The sequence below is a fragment of the Lycium barbarum genome, chromosome 7 (genome assembly GCF_019175385.1).
Source record: "Lycium barbarum isolate Lr01 chromosome 7, ASM1917538v2, whole genome shotgun sequence".
NCBI lineage: Eukaryota > Viridiplantae > Streptophyta > Magnoliopsida > Solanales > Solanaceae > Lycium > Lycium barbarum.
In genome coordinates, this window is record NC_083343.1 from 117370603 (window position 1) to 117387767 (window position 17165).

General features: G+C 34.1%; 1 protein-coding gene across 1 annotated transcript; it reads left to right on the forward strand.

Annotated features, from left to right (window-relative positions):
* Positions 1-8168: 8168 nt before the first annotated feature.
* On the forward strand, positions 8169-9585 carry LOC132602484 (protein CURLY FLAG LEAF 1-like). The gene is made up of 2 exons (XM_060315325.1): positions 8169-8491; positions 8953-9585. Exons 1-2 carry the CDS (start codon positions 8354-8356, stop codon positions 9385-9387), a joined length of 573 nt encoding a protein of 190 aa, XP_060171308.1. The 5' UTR covers positions 8169-8353; the 3' UTR covers positions 9388-9585.
* The last annotated feature ends 7580 nt before the right edge of the window (positions 9586-17165 follow it).

Below are 17165 nucleotides of genomic sequence, written 5' to 3' on the forward strand. Positions count from 1 at the left end.
ACTTCTCTTGCAAAGTCGCATGGATGAGATGCACCATCTAGACAAAATCTTGCTCACCAAAGTTGAAAGGCTGCTATAGTCTCCTCTATCAACATCGCAAGGAAGGTGGATACTCTAAGTGATCTCTCCGATGCCTCAGGAAAGGTGGACGCACCAAGTCTTGTTCCTAAGAGGAATGAAGCTGGTCCAAATACATGACAACAAAGACGGCAAGTGATGTCTTACCAAAGTTGCAGGGCCACAAGGAAGGATGAAACACCAAGTGGTTCTTCACCAAAGTAGAAAACCCACAAAGGAAGGATGCGCCAAGAAATTTCTCAGCAGAGCTGGACAGAGGGATGCAACAAGTTTCATCAAAATCAGACGGATGAACACTTCAAGTAGTTCCGTGCCAATCAACAATGGATGAACTTTGAAGGTCGTTGCTCTTTATGGCTTCAAGAGAGGGTGGTGACATCACGTGCATCTTCTTGGTATGATATCGAGACCATTTACATCCTCATGCAAACCTACAAAGAAGAAAGAAAAAAAAAATTAGCGTCCATGAATGTTATTTGAAGTCAAAGTGCCAGATAGTGTCATCAACTTTGAAAATTTATTCCAGTTGATTCAGAAAGAGTTTCATCTTGATTTTTGGATATGTCGTAGCCATCGATGTCTTCTTTATACAGAATCAAGCCGCTCGTCATTTGGATACTCCAATATCAAACTATGGAGTTTTCCGTGAGACGGCATAGTGCTAAGAGGAGAACCGCCAGATATGGAGACCAAATTTAAAAATTAATTTCTGTCAATACATAAAGATTTCGATTGTGATTTTTGGATATGTTCTATTCCTACGAGTGTAGCATCTTTAGAATCAAGCCTCATGTTATTTGGATGCACCTACACCGATATACATGCGTTTTGGTGAGACTGCGTGAAACTGTCAGAAAAAAATTGCAGATATGGAGCTCAATTTTTCAAATTAATTCCTGTCAATCCATAGGGAGTTTTCCCTCGAATTTTGGATATGTCGTAGCCGTCCAAGTCTACTTTCACACGAAGCAAGTGGCTTGTCGTTGCGACACTCCAACAGCAAGATACAGATTCTTTCTCACAGGCACGCAAAGTTGGAAATCCAATATAGCTTCTTCAAAATGAAAAATAGGACAGTAGTTACTGATTTGCAAAAGAACAAAAAAGGAAGAAGAGAAGCGTCTCAGGAAAACTTTTGCTACGATTCCAAAAGAATGTGGTTGAAATGGTTGCATAACATATCCTTATATGGAGTTCCTGAGATTGTTCATCAATAAATTACAATCCTCTGCAAGGCAAGTTGTGGTAAAATCTCAAGAAGGAAAATATTCTTTTGCACCATATGAAAAGATGAACCAGCAATTAAGGAAAGAGAATCTCATATTCATGTATTTACATTTGAATGATTTTGTGGTCACTAATTTTGGCTATGAATTGAGGGTACTACAAGAAGGAAGGATTCTTTGCAAATTAAACAAAGAAAGAAAAGTTGTCATGTGCATCAAATCAATTTCTTACCAAGTTTACATTGGAATGATTATGCCTCTACATGGAAACTATTGGAAGGATCTTTACCATATGGGGTTATAGTACAACTTTGATATTTGAATATTGATCAAGAAAAATTGATGCAGTGAATTCATCTCCAAAATTGAAGGAAGAGAGTGGTGTATTATTTTGATTGTTCACAAATTCAAATAACATTAACTCTCAAGCCACATTTCAAGAAAGTCACTGAAAACAAATCTCAAGGAAGTTTTATACGAAGATCAAAAAAAAAAAAAAAGTGGTCTTCACGGGTACTTCAAGTCTTGTCTACAATTTCGGCAAGCCTAGACCTCGACAAGTCTTGAAGTAGGGGGCAGCTATACACACTGAAATTTCAATTGAATTAATCCATACAAAATTTGAATTAAATTCTAAGTTATTGACATGTTGACCAAGTCAAATTTTGGTTAATAAAGTCGGATTAATTATTTAAGTCAAAATAATTACATGACTTGAATGAATCTCAAATTGCATTTGGGTTAGTCCATCAAGTTGACAAGAGAAGCCCAATCCATGTTCTTCAAACCCAAGGTCCGCTAGAATTACTTGGAGACCAAAATACTCTCAAGCTCTAGCTCACACCTATATAAAGGGATCATATATCCCATTTTAAAGACATCTTGAAATTGACACACCATCTTGACTAGAGCCAAAGGAGAGCAACGACATCCACATAAGTCTTCTCCAAAGGTCTTCAACAAGAAGGAGAATTCGAGGGACGTCTTCCTTCAAGAACAATCCAAAGTGCTGCTCAAAGTTCTTTCAAGATTCAACAAATCAACAAAAGTCCATCCTTCATTCGAGAAAGACGCTACATTGGCCCTCGAATCAAGACGAACTACACGGAGATTAGAATCAAGGGATACATCCATAGTTGTACTCACAAACCAATCAATAAAATGATTTTTTCTTATATTTGTTTTATGATTGCAGTTATTTATTTTCTACTGGCAAAATTTATTGCGAACACTCTCCTTCTCTCCTAGTTGGCAGGTCATGTCACATAAAATTCTATTTTTTTAAAAATAATAATGGGATAATTTTGGAGACCCCCTCACATTTAACCTTATAATACTTACTTCCCCTATGGTTTAAGATATTACACTCACCTCCCTTGTATTTAATTTTTTGTATCCAAACTTGTTTATATGGTAATCTTGCAACAATATTCCAAAAATACCCTTTTGTGGCACTAATATAATTATTTAATAGTACTCCTACATGATTGGTAATCCGAGCAATATTTCATTCAAGTTTTTAATACTGTGTTTGAATTTTTTTTTTATCTTGGATTTGGATTCACAAGACAACTAAACCTATGAAAACATAAGTAAAATTATAAAAAATTATATAGCCATTACTTTTTTTATTTAACACAAGATAATACATTTTTATTTTGATAATTTTTTGGACTTAAGAACAAAAAATAAATCATGTTCAGATAAAAATAAGATTTTCTGCACATATGCACCAAACAATATTTTATTTCTCTGGTAGTAAACTGTATTTTTATAATAAACTAATTAACAGTTTTTTGTACTTATATGTAACTGAAAAAATTACATCTAAACTTTAATATGTTTAAGTTGTATAACAATTAGCAAGTTCCGTAATTTACAAGAAAATAAATAATGCATCTAATGAAAAGTTGTGCCCAATGGATCACTCTAAGTCGAATATTTTCTAAAGTAATAAATTTTAAAGATTTTCGTTCCACAATTAAATATCTATATATTATTAAAAAGAGGATAGTTTGCAATAGAATTGTGACAAGTGGTAGCACAAGAAAATGCCATTTGTTAATTTTAGGTAAAAAATTAGGTAATTAGTTAATCTTTTGAATGGAATTCAAATCTACTGATTTACAATTTAAAAAAATAATATAAAATTATATTAAAAGGGACGTGCTCCAAAATATTAGAGCCAAGCATACCCACAATCATCCTATATGGGCTGAGCACGTTCTATGTTGCTAATGTTCTTTTTTTTTTTTCGTTTTGTTTTTGTCAAATACATGTTGCTGTTGTATATTTACTTTCTTATTTGGTTACTTGAAAAAAACTATACCATGTTTTTTCCTTTCTTTTTGGGTCATGTCAGATATTTTCCTCAATTTTTTATATTTGAATGTAAATTTAAAAAAAAATGAATTTAAGTGTTAACTAAACTCTCAATCTTGTATATTTAAAATTTTTATGTTAATTTCTATTATATAAAATTGGTTAGGATGCTGCGGGTTTGTTTAGAATATAGGTAGCTATATGGGTGGAGTTGATCTGTGGAAAAATTAGATCCCGATAACTTTACCAGTCAGATGCATTATTAAATCATCGAAGTTGTTTTTTGTACTATCTATATTTTTGGTGTAAAATAATTTTCTATTATTTGTATAGGTATAAGCGGTTGAAACTAAACTATTTGGAATCTCGAATATTGAAAACACAATTTATTTCAAATGTGTAGATTCAGAAATTTTACGATGATGGTGGCATTAGATAAATTAGAATATTGAATTGTCGGCATCACTAAAAATTTTAAGATGAATTTAAATTTTCTGTTGTACAACTTCTTCTAATTTATTACGATGTTGTGTTAGAATAATTTCTTAATCTGTTAACAGTATTCAAAATGATCAGAACTTAAAGCCGTTGTAACTCTCTCCACTTTTTCTTCTTTGAAACGATCCGCGCATCGCGCGGGTACTTATACTAGTTCAATATAAAGCCAAGAAAGGGCAACTCTGAAATATTGGATAAGTTTTATCATTAAAAGAAGTTTGGTTACAAAAAGTTGAAAATAAGAGAGGTGAGCGTAATATCAGAGACTACAAGGGAAGTTAGTGTTATAAGGCTTAACTTGAGGGTAGGTCTATGCAATTATTCCTACTTTATTAAAAAATCATGGCATGCCAATTAGGAGATAGGGAGAGTTTTTTGTGTTTAGTATATTTTGAGGAAAATAGTGATAGTTGGGGTGATATTCTAGTCCTAAAAGAAACAAAAGTGATATTTATAAGCAATTCTCAATACATTGATGATTTTTTAGGGAATTTACTCTAAACCTTTTCAGCTTCATGTACTTCACTGACAAAATGGAAGTACACCAAAAGAATTATTCCCACCTTTCCAATTTAAGTGTTAGTTACTGCGCCCAAAGTTTAAGGAATAAAAAAGATTTTGAAATCTCGTAGGCCTAAATTAAATAGGGAAAACAATGGTTTTAGTCCTTATATTATTACATAACTCCTATTTTAGTCCTTGTGTTATTGGATCAAGCACATTTAACCTTTAATTAAATGAAGCGTGTGATTTCAATCCCTCAAGGTAACGGACGTTATAACTTTTGATACGTTTTTGTTTTCTTTTCTTTCAGAATGAGACTATCATGCTTAGCAAAATATGTCGATGCCTTTTCTTTTTAGCTGCTAAAAACAGATGGAGAGGGTGAAAAACATAAGGTCTGTGTTTGACTCTTGAGTTACATAGAAGGAATAATACTTGGATAAATGACTATGAAGCTGAAATTTTCACTTCTAATGGTTGATTGCTTCCGGCCGGCAGGCAAGAGCTCTCTTAACCATGGATGGCCATGTGAGGCAAAATTCAGTTATATGATCGCCTATAGTGCAAACAGTGGAAGACTACCATGTTCATGCTGGGGTTAGTCAAAGTGGTGGAAAATAGGGAGGCTGATGCTTCCCCTTTGAATGGAGATGGATTTTTCAGGGACCTTCCTGAGGCAAGTTTTCTATGTACACAGATCCATATTTGGGCTACGTGAGAAGGTGGTTTTCAATTTGGCCTAAGTTTCGAAGCACAACGTCGAGGCTTTGCAGGCATACCATTTCAATTTGATTTATTGATGAAACTTAATTTGGGATTAAATATTTTTAGTTTTGGTATCAATGAATGGAACTGATGATCTAATTGTTTTGTGTTCAGTATGCTTAAACTGAAATATATATATACGGCAATATATGTCAGAGAAAATGGGGCAAAGAAAAGCCCACAGTTCCGTTACTGCAAAATATTTGCCTTTTGTGTTTTCATTTGGAAAAGGAAGAAGAAAAGACCTTTCACAAAGTCCTTTTGTCTTTATTGTTTAACTAGGAAATTTATCCGCTCAAAGTAAAAAAAAATCTGACTTAAAGAATGAATCTTTACTCTTTGATCAATAATATATTTTTACATTTTCTCTATTCTCCAACTATAATATTATCAATTGTTCTAATTATAAAACTTAATACTAACTGGTAAAAGAAAATTAAATTCAACAAATTTAACATCGAATGAGAGATGATACATCCTCAAACAATAAGCTAAAATATGTACTTCCTTATAACCAATTGTTTCTGAAACACTTGAAGAACCTAAAGTTCCAATACAACATCTATTTTCATGGATACCGGTAAGTTGGGACCTTTAAACTGCAATATATATTCCAGTGCACTGTTTTTCTTGTGAGACGAAAGTGATATGTTAAAATGATAGATGAAAATAAAATAGTAAATAAATTAATCAGTACGCACGGTCATTCTTTGTATGAATATTTGGTAAAACTCCTTTTTATATTTTGTTTTTTCATTGTACTTGTTCGTTTTTCAAATATTCATATCACATTTGTAAGATTGTTGCATACTCATAGTCAAATATTTATATTGAAACTTTAGGTTCTGCAGTTACATCTGTAACAAAAGATAAATGTTATATTAATTGTGCAAAATAACAAAGTAATAAAATTGTCAAATTTAGCATAAATAGTTTACCTTGATAATTACTCAAAGAAATTTGATGTGCATGATCCATAATCTTTTTTATCCATAGTAGAAATATTATATGACAAAAAATAAGTTGTATTCTAAAGGTATAAACATATGAAAAATTACATTTTTCAGTTTAATTTTGAGTTAAACTCTATCAAAATGTATCACCTTAGTTCGGAGCGTCATGTTTTACGTAAATGTCAAACACCAAAAGAATGTAGTAACACAAAGGGCGATACAAAATTACTGTTCTTGAGTTCATTTGAACTCAATATTTTTAATGCTGAGCATAAATTTATGTAAAAATTAAAATTCACTAAAATGCAACATGTGGTTGGGATTGAATTATAGAAGAATAAATAAAAAGAGGAAAATAATATGAATTGATGTCTTAAAAAAAAAAAAAAGGAACGGACGAACTAACCCCTTCGCTAGTGAGCACAGTGTCCACCTTTAATCTCAAAACACTTGAATTTCTCGGTGGAAGAAGACGCAGATGATCATACAATTGCTCCTTCCATATTACTTTTATGTAAAAAAAGGAATTTGAGAATTGGCAGCACAATTCTTCGGTAGAGGAAGATAATACAATTCTATTAATTTTGTCCAGTAAGTGACTGGTTTTAGTTTATTGAGGTATTTATTACTCTTTAATGGAGTAATCACAATACAGATATCTATGCACTGGATCATTACAATCCATATCTGTAACTGATGTGGGAAATTAAATGAATACGTTTGATCCATATGCATGGAGACGTCTGAAAGTTTCATGGAAAACAAAAATAATATTTGTAACTGTGAGAGATTAGTTTGATTCTATTAACTAATAATGAGATTATTATTGAAAATTATCTCATAATATAAATAGTGTACCGTTACAATTTTCTAAGAAGAAACCTAGATGACTAAAGTCTTTAATTCATCTCATTTTAAAACGTCTCCTCATTAATTAATTATTTAGCCATTTTTATATTTTTAAGAATAAGTACTTGAATTGAAAAATTAGGAGAAAATAGCAAAAAAACCACAAAAAAGATAAATGCAATTCTAGGCCATAGAGAGGTGCCACTTCACTTTGTCTATGCCTAGCTTTATATTATATATAGATTTATTTTTCTAGCGGAGCAGAAAAGGAAATAAAATATGAAAAGTTAACGTCTGTTAGCTTAAGGGACAAAAGTAGCCCACTTTATTTAATTAAAGGTTAGATGTGCTTAGTTCAATAACACTAGGACTAAAACAGGAACTATGTAATAACACAAGGACTAAAATCGTTGTTTTCCCAATTAAATATATGTGTAATGTACTAAATGTACTTTGAATCTTGTGGTATTAAACTTGTCACGAAGGATGTTTGAATTGTCAACCTACAAAATATAGAAAGAGTCGCTTTTTTTAGGACAGGTCAAAAAGGAAATAAGACACTTAAATTGGGACGCAGGGAGGAGTAGTTTGTGCGGTAATCGATGGTGTCACGCCCCCCAAAAAAAAAGGAAAAAATAAAAATGGAGGTGGAGTGATGAATTGCCATTTTGAACTAATGAGTCAAGCAAATAAATTTAATGGTTCATAAAATTTGTTGGTTGTTTAAAATTGGTTGTGGGCAGTTGTGAGTTATTAAAAACATTCTTGTTACTCAGCGTGGTTCATTTTTAATGTCACTGAGGTGTTTAGATCTGTTAAGAGTTATTATTGTTTCTGAAAATTTGGAGTTATTCTCATCCATTAAATTTTCATTTCCATTCAAAAGCTTTTGTTAGCATTTAACATATGTGCTTTAAATAGCTGGTTGGAGGTGTATAGTCATTGCAAAAGCCCAACAAATCGAATTCAATTCACTTCATTTAAACAAGAGCACGTCATGATCAAGAGATGGTCCCTTTCACCTCTATATAAACACCTACAATAAGTTCATCATTTTATTCGATTCTCACAAAGAGAGTTGGGGAGAAAAAAGAAGAAATAGAAAAACACAACAAAAAAGCAACATATTTTGTTATTATTGTCCAATTTCATTTAGTCATGATTTCACTTCAAACTAGTCTATCACAAGATTTATCTAAGAAGAGAAAGTGGGAAGAAATCTCTGAAAAGCCACAACAAGAGCTTCAGCTCGAGACTCCACTACCTTTGGAGTGGCAACGTTGCCTCGATATTAAGGTATGCAATATGAGTTTAACTTATATACATGCAAGATTCATTAAAATGTGAGATTTCTGATCTTAAAATTAAGACAGGTTGTCTGCTATAACAAGTAAAGGTAACCTGATGATATAAATTTTCTGACACTGACTGTGCATATAACTTAAACTATAGTATAAGTTATCTGTAATAGACTTTTAAGTGACCTGACTTTTACATTGTTGGTGTATACAGAGACACTGCTTTGTGAAAGATTTTTACTTGATATGTGTAAATACATATCGTATAGAAACAAAAATGATTCACTTGTCATTACAGTGATTTATTCATTTGTATACAAAAATGATATCACTTGACATCGCTTACGAATTCTGTTGCATACACCACCTAATGTATATTACCCTAGAACCTAAATTGAGGGAAAGTATTATGCTGGCTGGCAGGACTAACATTATTTTGGTTTATCTTGTCAAATACAGTCTGGACATATATATTTCCATAACACAAGGACACAAGAGAGAACATCAAGAGATCCTAGATTGAGTCCTGATCTTCCACCAACTCCAGATCATATAAGTTTAGACCTTCAACTGAATTTACCATGTGGATCATTAGAGAACAACCAATTGGGTGACTACTTCACCAAGAATGATTCTGTTGCAAGATCAAGTTATTACTCCAAAAGAAGTGGTGAAATGGATCTAGGTTTCACTCGTTCTCCGTCGTGGTTGACGTTTGATGGTGATGATCAACGAGAAATGTTCACTGCTGTTTGCAAAAAGTGTCATATGTTAGTGATGATGTGCAAGTCTTCACCAGCATGTCCCAATTGCAAATTCATCAACCCAACGCCAGACCAAAGATCTCCTAATACTCTGTTTAAGAGAAAGCTAAGTCTCTCATGTCGAGCTTAAATGCAATAATATGATCAGTGAGGATTCATATAACTGGCCTCAATTTGTTGGGAATAGAGACATAGATGTTGTTATGTTGTTCAAGTTGTGGAAGATTGTCTTAAATGGCTCCCTCCATTTAATTTCGTAGGAAAAGGCAAAAGGCTTGTATATTCAGTATATGTTTATATTTTTATATTATGTGCCCGAATTAAGAAAGCTGGTAGACTGTGAGTTACTCCAAACTTCTGCATCATGCATGATTTGCAAGAAGCAGTATGCTAGGAAATTGCAACATCAAACTCTTAAGTTGGGATGTCACATTAATGGGGGTAAAATCTACAAAGATAACCACTTTTCAGTCCCTGTAATTAAAAAATAGCCACCTTATGGAGTTTCAAGTTGTACAGGTAAAATTAAACTCTAGCCAGGATCTTGTCATGGAATTTCAACGGTAGAATTTAAAATTTCATGACATTGACTATTGCTCAAAGACAGATGGAAAAGTAATCAATGACTCCTATTTTTTCCACACTGAGAATTTGAGACGAGAGATATTATATCAATCAACCTTAGCATAAAATGACATAGTAACAACATAGTTATAAACTTAATAATAATAGCTGCAACCTCCCTCTTTGGGCTATTAAATTCTGAAGTTAATGCACCGAACTCAATTGCTATTTAAAGGTCCATCAATGAACTCCCATATTCAATTAGTGTCATATAGCACAACATTATTGAGTTTCTATTCAGTCTTTAAACTGGAGTTAAGGCTAGAAGAGTTTAGTATTGATTCATTTTGGTTTTCCCCTACTTTTGTTGCCTTCTTCTAAGAAGACTAGTATCTGAACACGTGTATCCCATATATGTAAGTAGTACAAATGGTATGAGGCATATTACAACTACATTGTAATGAGAAACAAAAAATTCAAAGCGGAAAAGTACAAGCTGAAATTGTTGAATGACAAATGATTAAATGTTGTCTGAACTAGTAAAATTGAGCCACAAAATTAAGTTAGGTAGGTAAATGTGTTGGGTGTTTTTTTTTTTTTTTTCCAGAAACCATCACCATCGTAGTGATGGGGGGTTTGGCAGACCCCTACCATGTCGATTGAACCAAAAATAGTTACATTGGAGGGGGACATGGCACCTTACCTCCATACTTAAGATTACTGTAAGAGAATATTTGTCGTGATTATTCTCATTCCTTCAATAGGTTAATATACAACATTTACAACATGATTGTAGGTAGGGGTGTACATGGACCGGGTTGGTTCGGATTTTTTACAAACCAAACCAAACCATTTGTGTCGGGTTATTAAATCTATAAACCAAACCAATAAAAGTCGGGTTTTTCGATATCAATTTTTCTCGGGTTTTTCGGGTTTTTTCGAGTTTCTCGGGTTTTTCATAGTATCTAATGAAAAGCACAGAGCAGTGCTTCTTAAAAAGAGTTCTAGTACAAAATATCAACATATAAGATGGAGGCAGAACACTGTTTGAAGTTTTAACTTTATAATATAACTAAAATGTCAAATAGCTAAAATGTCAAATGGCCATAAAATGTCAGATATAGCAAAAACAAAAATCCACCTTAGAGTTTGAGTATACTCTAAATCATCTAGACTATTACAACTGAAGTTGTTTCAACTCTCAATTAAACTCAAGCAACATAATGTTGGAAGCAATCTGCATATCTGGTTCTATTTCCTCATCTGCAAAATAAAAAGTGAAGTCAGATGTAGTTCTAGAAAAACAAAGGCTGCAGCCTGCAAGATACATACATCAACTGAAAGGAATCACTGCAGCTTGAAGATTGAGCAAGTACTGTTGTTTACACCAGCTAGAAAAAGCAGTGCAATATACTACAGAGGCTACAGAGGTGCAGTGCTGCTGAAGGGCTGCAGACCTGGTTTTACTGATATTGTTTTCTACAGGCATTGCTGGTCTGGGTACTGATCAACACAGCAGAGAAATAAGTGTAGAAATCCAAGAGGTTTGCAGCTGCAGAGTACAAGGGTGACAAATTATTGATATACACGAAATATACACTGTGTATATGAAGCAGCTAGGACTTCACAGAGTGAGTTATTCTATTGGACTAGAGATTAGTTATGGAGCCTAGTTAGTTATATGGAAGTTATCAACTATGGATCAGTATGTAGCTTGTATTTATACATATATATATATATATATATATATATATATATATATATATATATATATATATATATATATATATATATATATATATATATATATATATGTGTGTGTGTGTGTGTGTCTGTGTGTATGTGGGGGGGGGGGGGGGGTGGATTACACATTGTAATTTTAACACATTGAATACAATAATCCAATCCTACATTCTTCATTTCTCTACTGGACTGCTTCTCTTCTTCTTCTTAGTTCTTCTTCTTCTGTTCTTCTAATCATGTGTTCTTCATCTACTCTCATCTAGAATCAATCACATAATCATCTATCTCAAATAACAACATGGTATCTTGGCTACAAAATTCATGATCCAAGATAGAACAATGGCATTAACCCTTTCCCAATGCTCCCACATAGATTCGGGATAGTTTTCTATTCTTCAAGTTCTCAACCACTATTCATGAATACTGGACCAAATGCAACTGACACAGAAGAATGGGACTATATAAAAATGAGGCAAAGTCAGCCTGAGACAAGCACTACTTCTACAAATAAACTGACTATGCCGCATCTAGTGGAGCATGACTTGGCTAATGAAGGATCACAAAATGATCATAGTCGACAACATCACAAGCTACAAAAGCAGTTTCTTTCTATGCAAGAGGGACTAACAGGAATTCTATCAACTGCAATGTTTGCAGGAACTGTTATAATATAGGAGAATAAGTGCCAGCCAATTAATAACTATCAAAGAAAATGAGTTGTACAAAAAAACTTTTTGTAGAAGAAGCCTGTAACTTTTGTAAAAGAATAGTGTAATCAATTAACATACCAATTCTCACACAGATAGTGCATCGTGAACGAAACTGGCTAATCAATGCTCAAAGGTGAGTCTCCATACTCTGCAAGAAAAAAGAATAAATTAATAAGTAAAAGAAAACTGGCTAATCAATGCTATATGTCCATGATTTCTTTCTCCATTCATAAAAGAAAACCAACAGCTCTTTGAGAAATATGTAAAAGAAACCATATATGCATTTAGGCATGGATTCCAAATATTTTTTGCTTCTGCTACTACTGCAGGCCTGCAGCTGATTTTCTCAAATATCCACTTTTTAAACAAGTATTATATGGTATTGGACTATTGGTGCAATTCAGTTTCTGCATGGAAGAAAGAAGCCAAAGCAGAATTGCATATCTGCTGACTGCTGCAGTTCATAAGTACCATCAGGACATGAGCAGGATAAAAAAATAGGGTCATGCATGCAAATATTCATCAGATGCTATTTGACAATACCTTCATCAACTTGCTCAATGTTCTGGACTTCTTCCAAACTGTCGTGAAAATTTTATTCTTTAGAAGGTGATCGTAGCCATTGTTGAGTACAAATTAGAGCTTCTACTGTTGCTCAATGTTCTGGACTTCTTCCAAACTGTCGTGAAAATTTTATTCTTTAGAAGGTGATCGTAGCCATTGTTGAGTACAAATTAGAGCTTCTACTGTTTTTGGCGATAAAGAACTCCGGTAAGAATCAAGAATTCGACCACCTGTACTAAATGCCGACTTAGATGCAACAGTCGAAATAGGAATAGAAAGAACATCTTTCGCAATTTTTGAAACAACTGGATATTTACTAGACGAAACTTTCCACCAAGACAAGATATCAAAATCTTTATTCTTCACCACATCATCCATCAAGTATATCTGAAGATCAGATTTTTTTGCAATATTTCCCTCGTCTGCCAAATGTTTCTCCCATTCAGATTCCAACAAATCATCGGTTTCACTCATGCTAGTATGACCTCCAATATTGTCATTAGAAGAAGCATCAACGACAGAGTTATTATAAGAATCATACAAACACGTTAAAACACTTTCCACGTCTTCCGACTTTAATCTTCCCAACAAAGGACCATATGCTTTGGAAAGAGTGAAGTTTACATACTTCATCTTATATCTGGGATCTAACACAACAGCAATAAGCAATAACATATTCATATTCTCAAAATTTCCTCAGTACTTCTCAAATTTACTTTTCATCCTGTCTACCATATCAACCAAAATAAAATCTTCGCATGTAGAATACTTTTTAATAGAACTTCGAAGAGTAAAAAATTCACGGAAGAAACAGTTGGAAGTAACATACAAAGTCCCTGAAAATTTTAAAGTGGTCTGGTAGAAAAGATCAAGAAACTTGACAAAAGCTCTCACATTCTTCCAGTCATTTGCTGATGGATTTCCTCTTAATGCACTTATTTCTCGACAATACTTTTGGTATTTATGGTCATCCAGATACATTCTTGTAAAGGCTTTTTCAAATTTTATAGTTGTATCTAACATTGTATATGTCGAGTTCCATCTAGTTTCAACATCAAGACTCATAAGACCATGAGTGTCTATCTTAGTTTTTTCAACAAATGACTTAAAAGAAGCAAACCTTGAAGGAGAAGATCTAACATATTTTACCACATTCCTTACACGAGAAATGGGTTCAATTTGTTCATCTAACCCTTCTTTTACAATCAAGTTCAATATGTGAGCACTACACCTAACATGTAAAAATTCATTTCCAAGTATTACCCCATTCCAATCATCCATTAGCACCTTCAAATGCTTAATGGCAGCATCATTGGCAGTCGCATTGTCTAAGGTTACTGTAAACAAGTTATCAATGCCCCAACCCAATAAGCATTCCTCAATTCCCTTAGTAATAGTCTCGCCTTTGTGATCTGGTGTTGGAAAAAAGTTCAGAATTTTCTTTTGTAAATTCCATCGGCCATCAATCCAATGTGTGGTGACAACCATATAACTCAAATTTTGGAGTGATGTCCACGTGTCACTAGTAAGGCAAACACGTTGGTCCTTGATAAGATTTTTAAGCTTATCTTTCTCTTCTTGATAAATCCTCAAGCAATGCCTTGCAACAGTAACACGAGAAGGTAGTTCACAATTTGGTAAGGCTTTAACCATCAATTTCCTAAAGCCTTCTCCCTCTACAACTCTAAATGGCTGCTCATCAATAATTACAAATTCCGCAATGGCCCTCCTAATTTCATCCGCATTATACACTACCCTTTCATTAGAACCCGAAAGATCTTATGTCCACCCTTCTTTAATATGTTTTAATGTTGTTTGTCTCTTATCAACGATTCTAAAGGGATATTTGTTACATTTAACAGTTAGATGTGACCATAATGTACTAGTCCCATTCTTGCTTTCGGCAGCAAACGTTTTTGGACAGTAATTGTATTTCGCCCAAATTTTACCTCCTTTAGCTTTAAATTTGGAGAAGTGATCCCAAATCTCGGAAGTCTCTCTACCACTATTCCCAGATTTAGAAGGTTTTTTAGGAGTTGTTCTTTTTTGCTTTTTAGGAGGAGTGCGTCGATGCGGAATGTTCTTACCTTGTTGTTGTTGAGATTCTGTTGGCACAATCAGAGGGTTGTTGTCAATCACTAGCGATTTAGTTCCAGAAGTTGTAGCTTCCATCGCCAGAGACAATTTCTGTATATAATAAAAAAGTTGTAATTTGTAATAAATCAAAAAATTGATAGCAATAAAAATAAATTTGTAAAACGTTAAAGCTAATTAGGAAAAACAAAAGGCTTACAGTGTAAAGTTGAGTCTTTTAGTAGGGTTGCTGATTTGAGAGGAAAGCAAAAGAGGGATCTGAAATGAGAAAAGGAGAACGATGAAGTTTGTGAAATGAGAAAGGGATTTGAGAGGAAAGCAAAAGAGGGATCTGAATATCTGATTTAGGGAGAAGGGTTGTGTAGCCGAATTGGGGCTTTTTAGATACATTTGCATTGCGTTTTGGACTTCTGGTGTGTTCATTTCCTTATGAGCTTTTTTTGTATATTATTTAGATGGGCTTCTTAAGTCCAAATCTAAATGTAAGAAAGAAAACAAAAATTATGAAAAATTTTAAGAAAATATTTATAAATTACATTTTAATAAATATTTTTATGTATAGCATAATTTAAAAGTAGTATATCTATAATCGGGTTGGTTTGGGTTCGGTTTGACTTTTTTTAGTTAAAACCAAACCAACCCTATAATGGTCGGGTTTTTTTTTTCGAACACCAAAACAAATCGAACCAAACCACTAGTCGGGTTTTTTTTCCGGTTTGGTTCGATTTGTCGGTTTGGTGCGGTTTATCGGTTTGCCCTGTACAGCCCTAATTGTAGGCTACAAATTAGGAACTAATTTGACTAATTTAATTCTAACATATGCTATCCTAAAATAGAAGATTACAGAATATATTTGACTAAATATTTACATAATCTAACACACCCCCGCAGTCGAAGCGGTAGGTTTACGAATTGTTAGACTGTCCCGAAAATCATCAAATAGTACGCGCGAAAGACCTTTGGTGAAAATGTCAACAATCTGATAACGAGACGGAACATGTAGAACACGAACCTCTCCACGTCTAACCTTTTCACGAACGAAGTGAATGTCCATTTCAATATGATTGGTATGTTGATGTTGTATCGGATTTCCAGACAAATAAATGGCACTCCCATTGTCACAATAGACCAAAGTTGCTTTACGAATAGGACAATTGAGTTCAAGCAACAGATTACGAATCCAACAAGATTCAGAGACAACATTAGCAACCCCTCTGTATTCAGCATCAGCACTAGACTTAGATAGAGTAGGTTGGCGCTTGGAAGACCAAGAAATCAAGTTATCCCCAAAATATACACAATAACCCCATGTGGAGCGTCGAGTGTCTGGACATCCCCCCCAGTCAGCATCTGTATATGATAGTAGTGACTGTAGAGAGGTTTTGTATAAATGGGTACCAAAGTCAATCGTACCTCGAATGTAGCGCAAAATGTGTTTTAATGATTCCATATGCTCGACTTTGGGATCATGCATAAACAAGCAAACTTGTTGGACTGCGTATGATATGTCTGGCCGAGTAATGTCAAGTATTGCAAAGCACCTGCCAGACGACGATACTTCGTAGGATCTTCATACGGGGCGCTCGAAGTAGCGTTGAGTTTGCCTTTTGTATCAACTGGAGTGGGGCAAGGCTTACATTGTGACATGCCTGCCCTGTCAAAAATATCCTCTGCATAAGAACTCTGAGACATGAATAGGCTATTTTTGCCCCGGGAGACGGCAATCCCCAAAAAATAGCTCAACGGACCCAAGTCTTACATTGCAAATTCCGTAGCTAACTTGGACATAATACTGAGTCTGAGAGATTCTGAAGATGCAATTAGAATAATATCATCCACATATAACAAAATGTAAGCAGTATCATTTCCACGACAATAAATGAAGAGAAAGTTGTCAGATGTACTATGCGAGAAACCAATGGTTGCCACATATTCAGCAAAACGTTGATACCATGCCTGTGGTGCCTGTTTCAAGCCATAAAGAGACTTACGCAAGAGACAAACATAATCAGGACGAGCCGGATCCCGGAATCCCAAAGGCTGATACATATAGACGGTCTCATTCAAATTGCCATGTAAGAAAGCATTCTTTATATCAAGTTGGTGAATGGGCCAAGAGTGAGATAAAGTAATAGTAAGAACCACACGGATAGTTGCCGGCTTGACCACCGGACTGAAAGTCTCGTCATAATCAACACCTTCCCATTGAGACCTGCCATCACCTACAAGACGG

What these genes read in the sequence shown, in the direction of transcription:
- LOC132602484 (XM_060315325.1), top strand. Translation starts at nt 8,354, where the DNA reads ATGATTTCACTTCAAACTAGTCTATCACAAGATTTATCTAAGAAGAGA. An exon ending in AACGTTGCCTCGATATTAAG is followed by an intron (nt 8,492 to 8,952) that starts GTATGCAATATG and finishes TGTCAAATACAG; the next exon opens with TCTGGACATATATATTTCCA.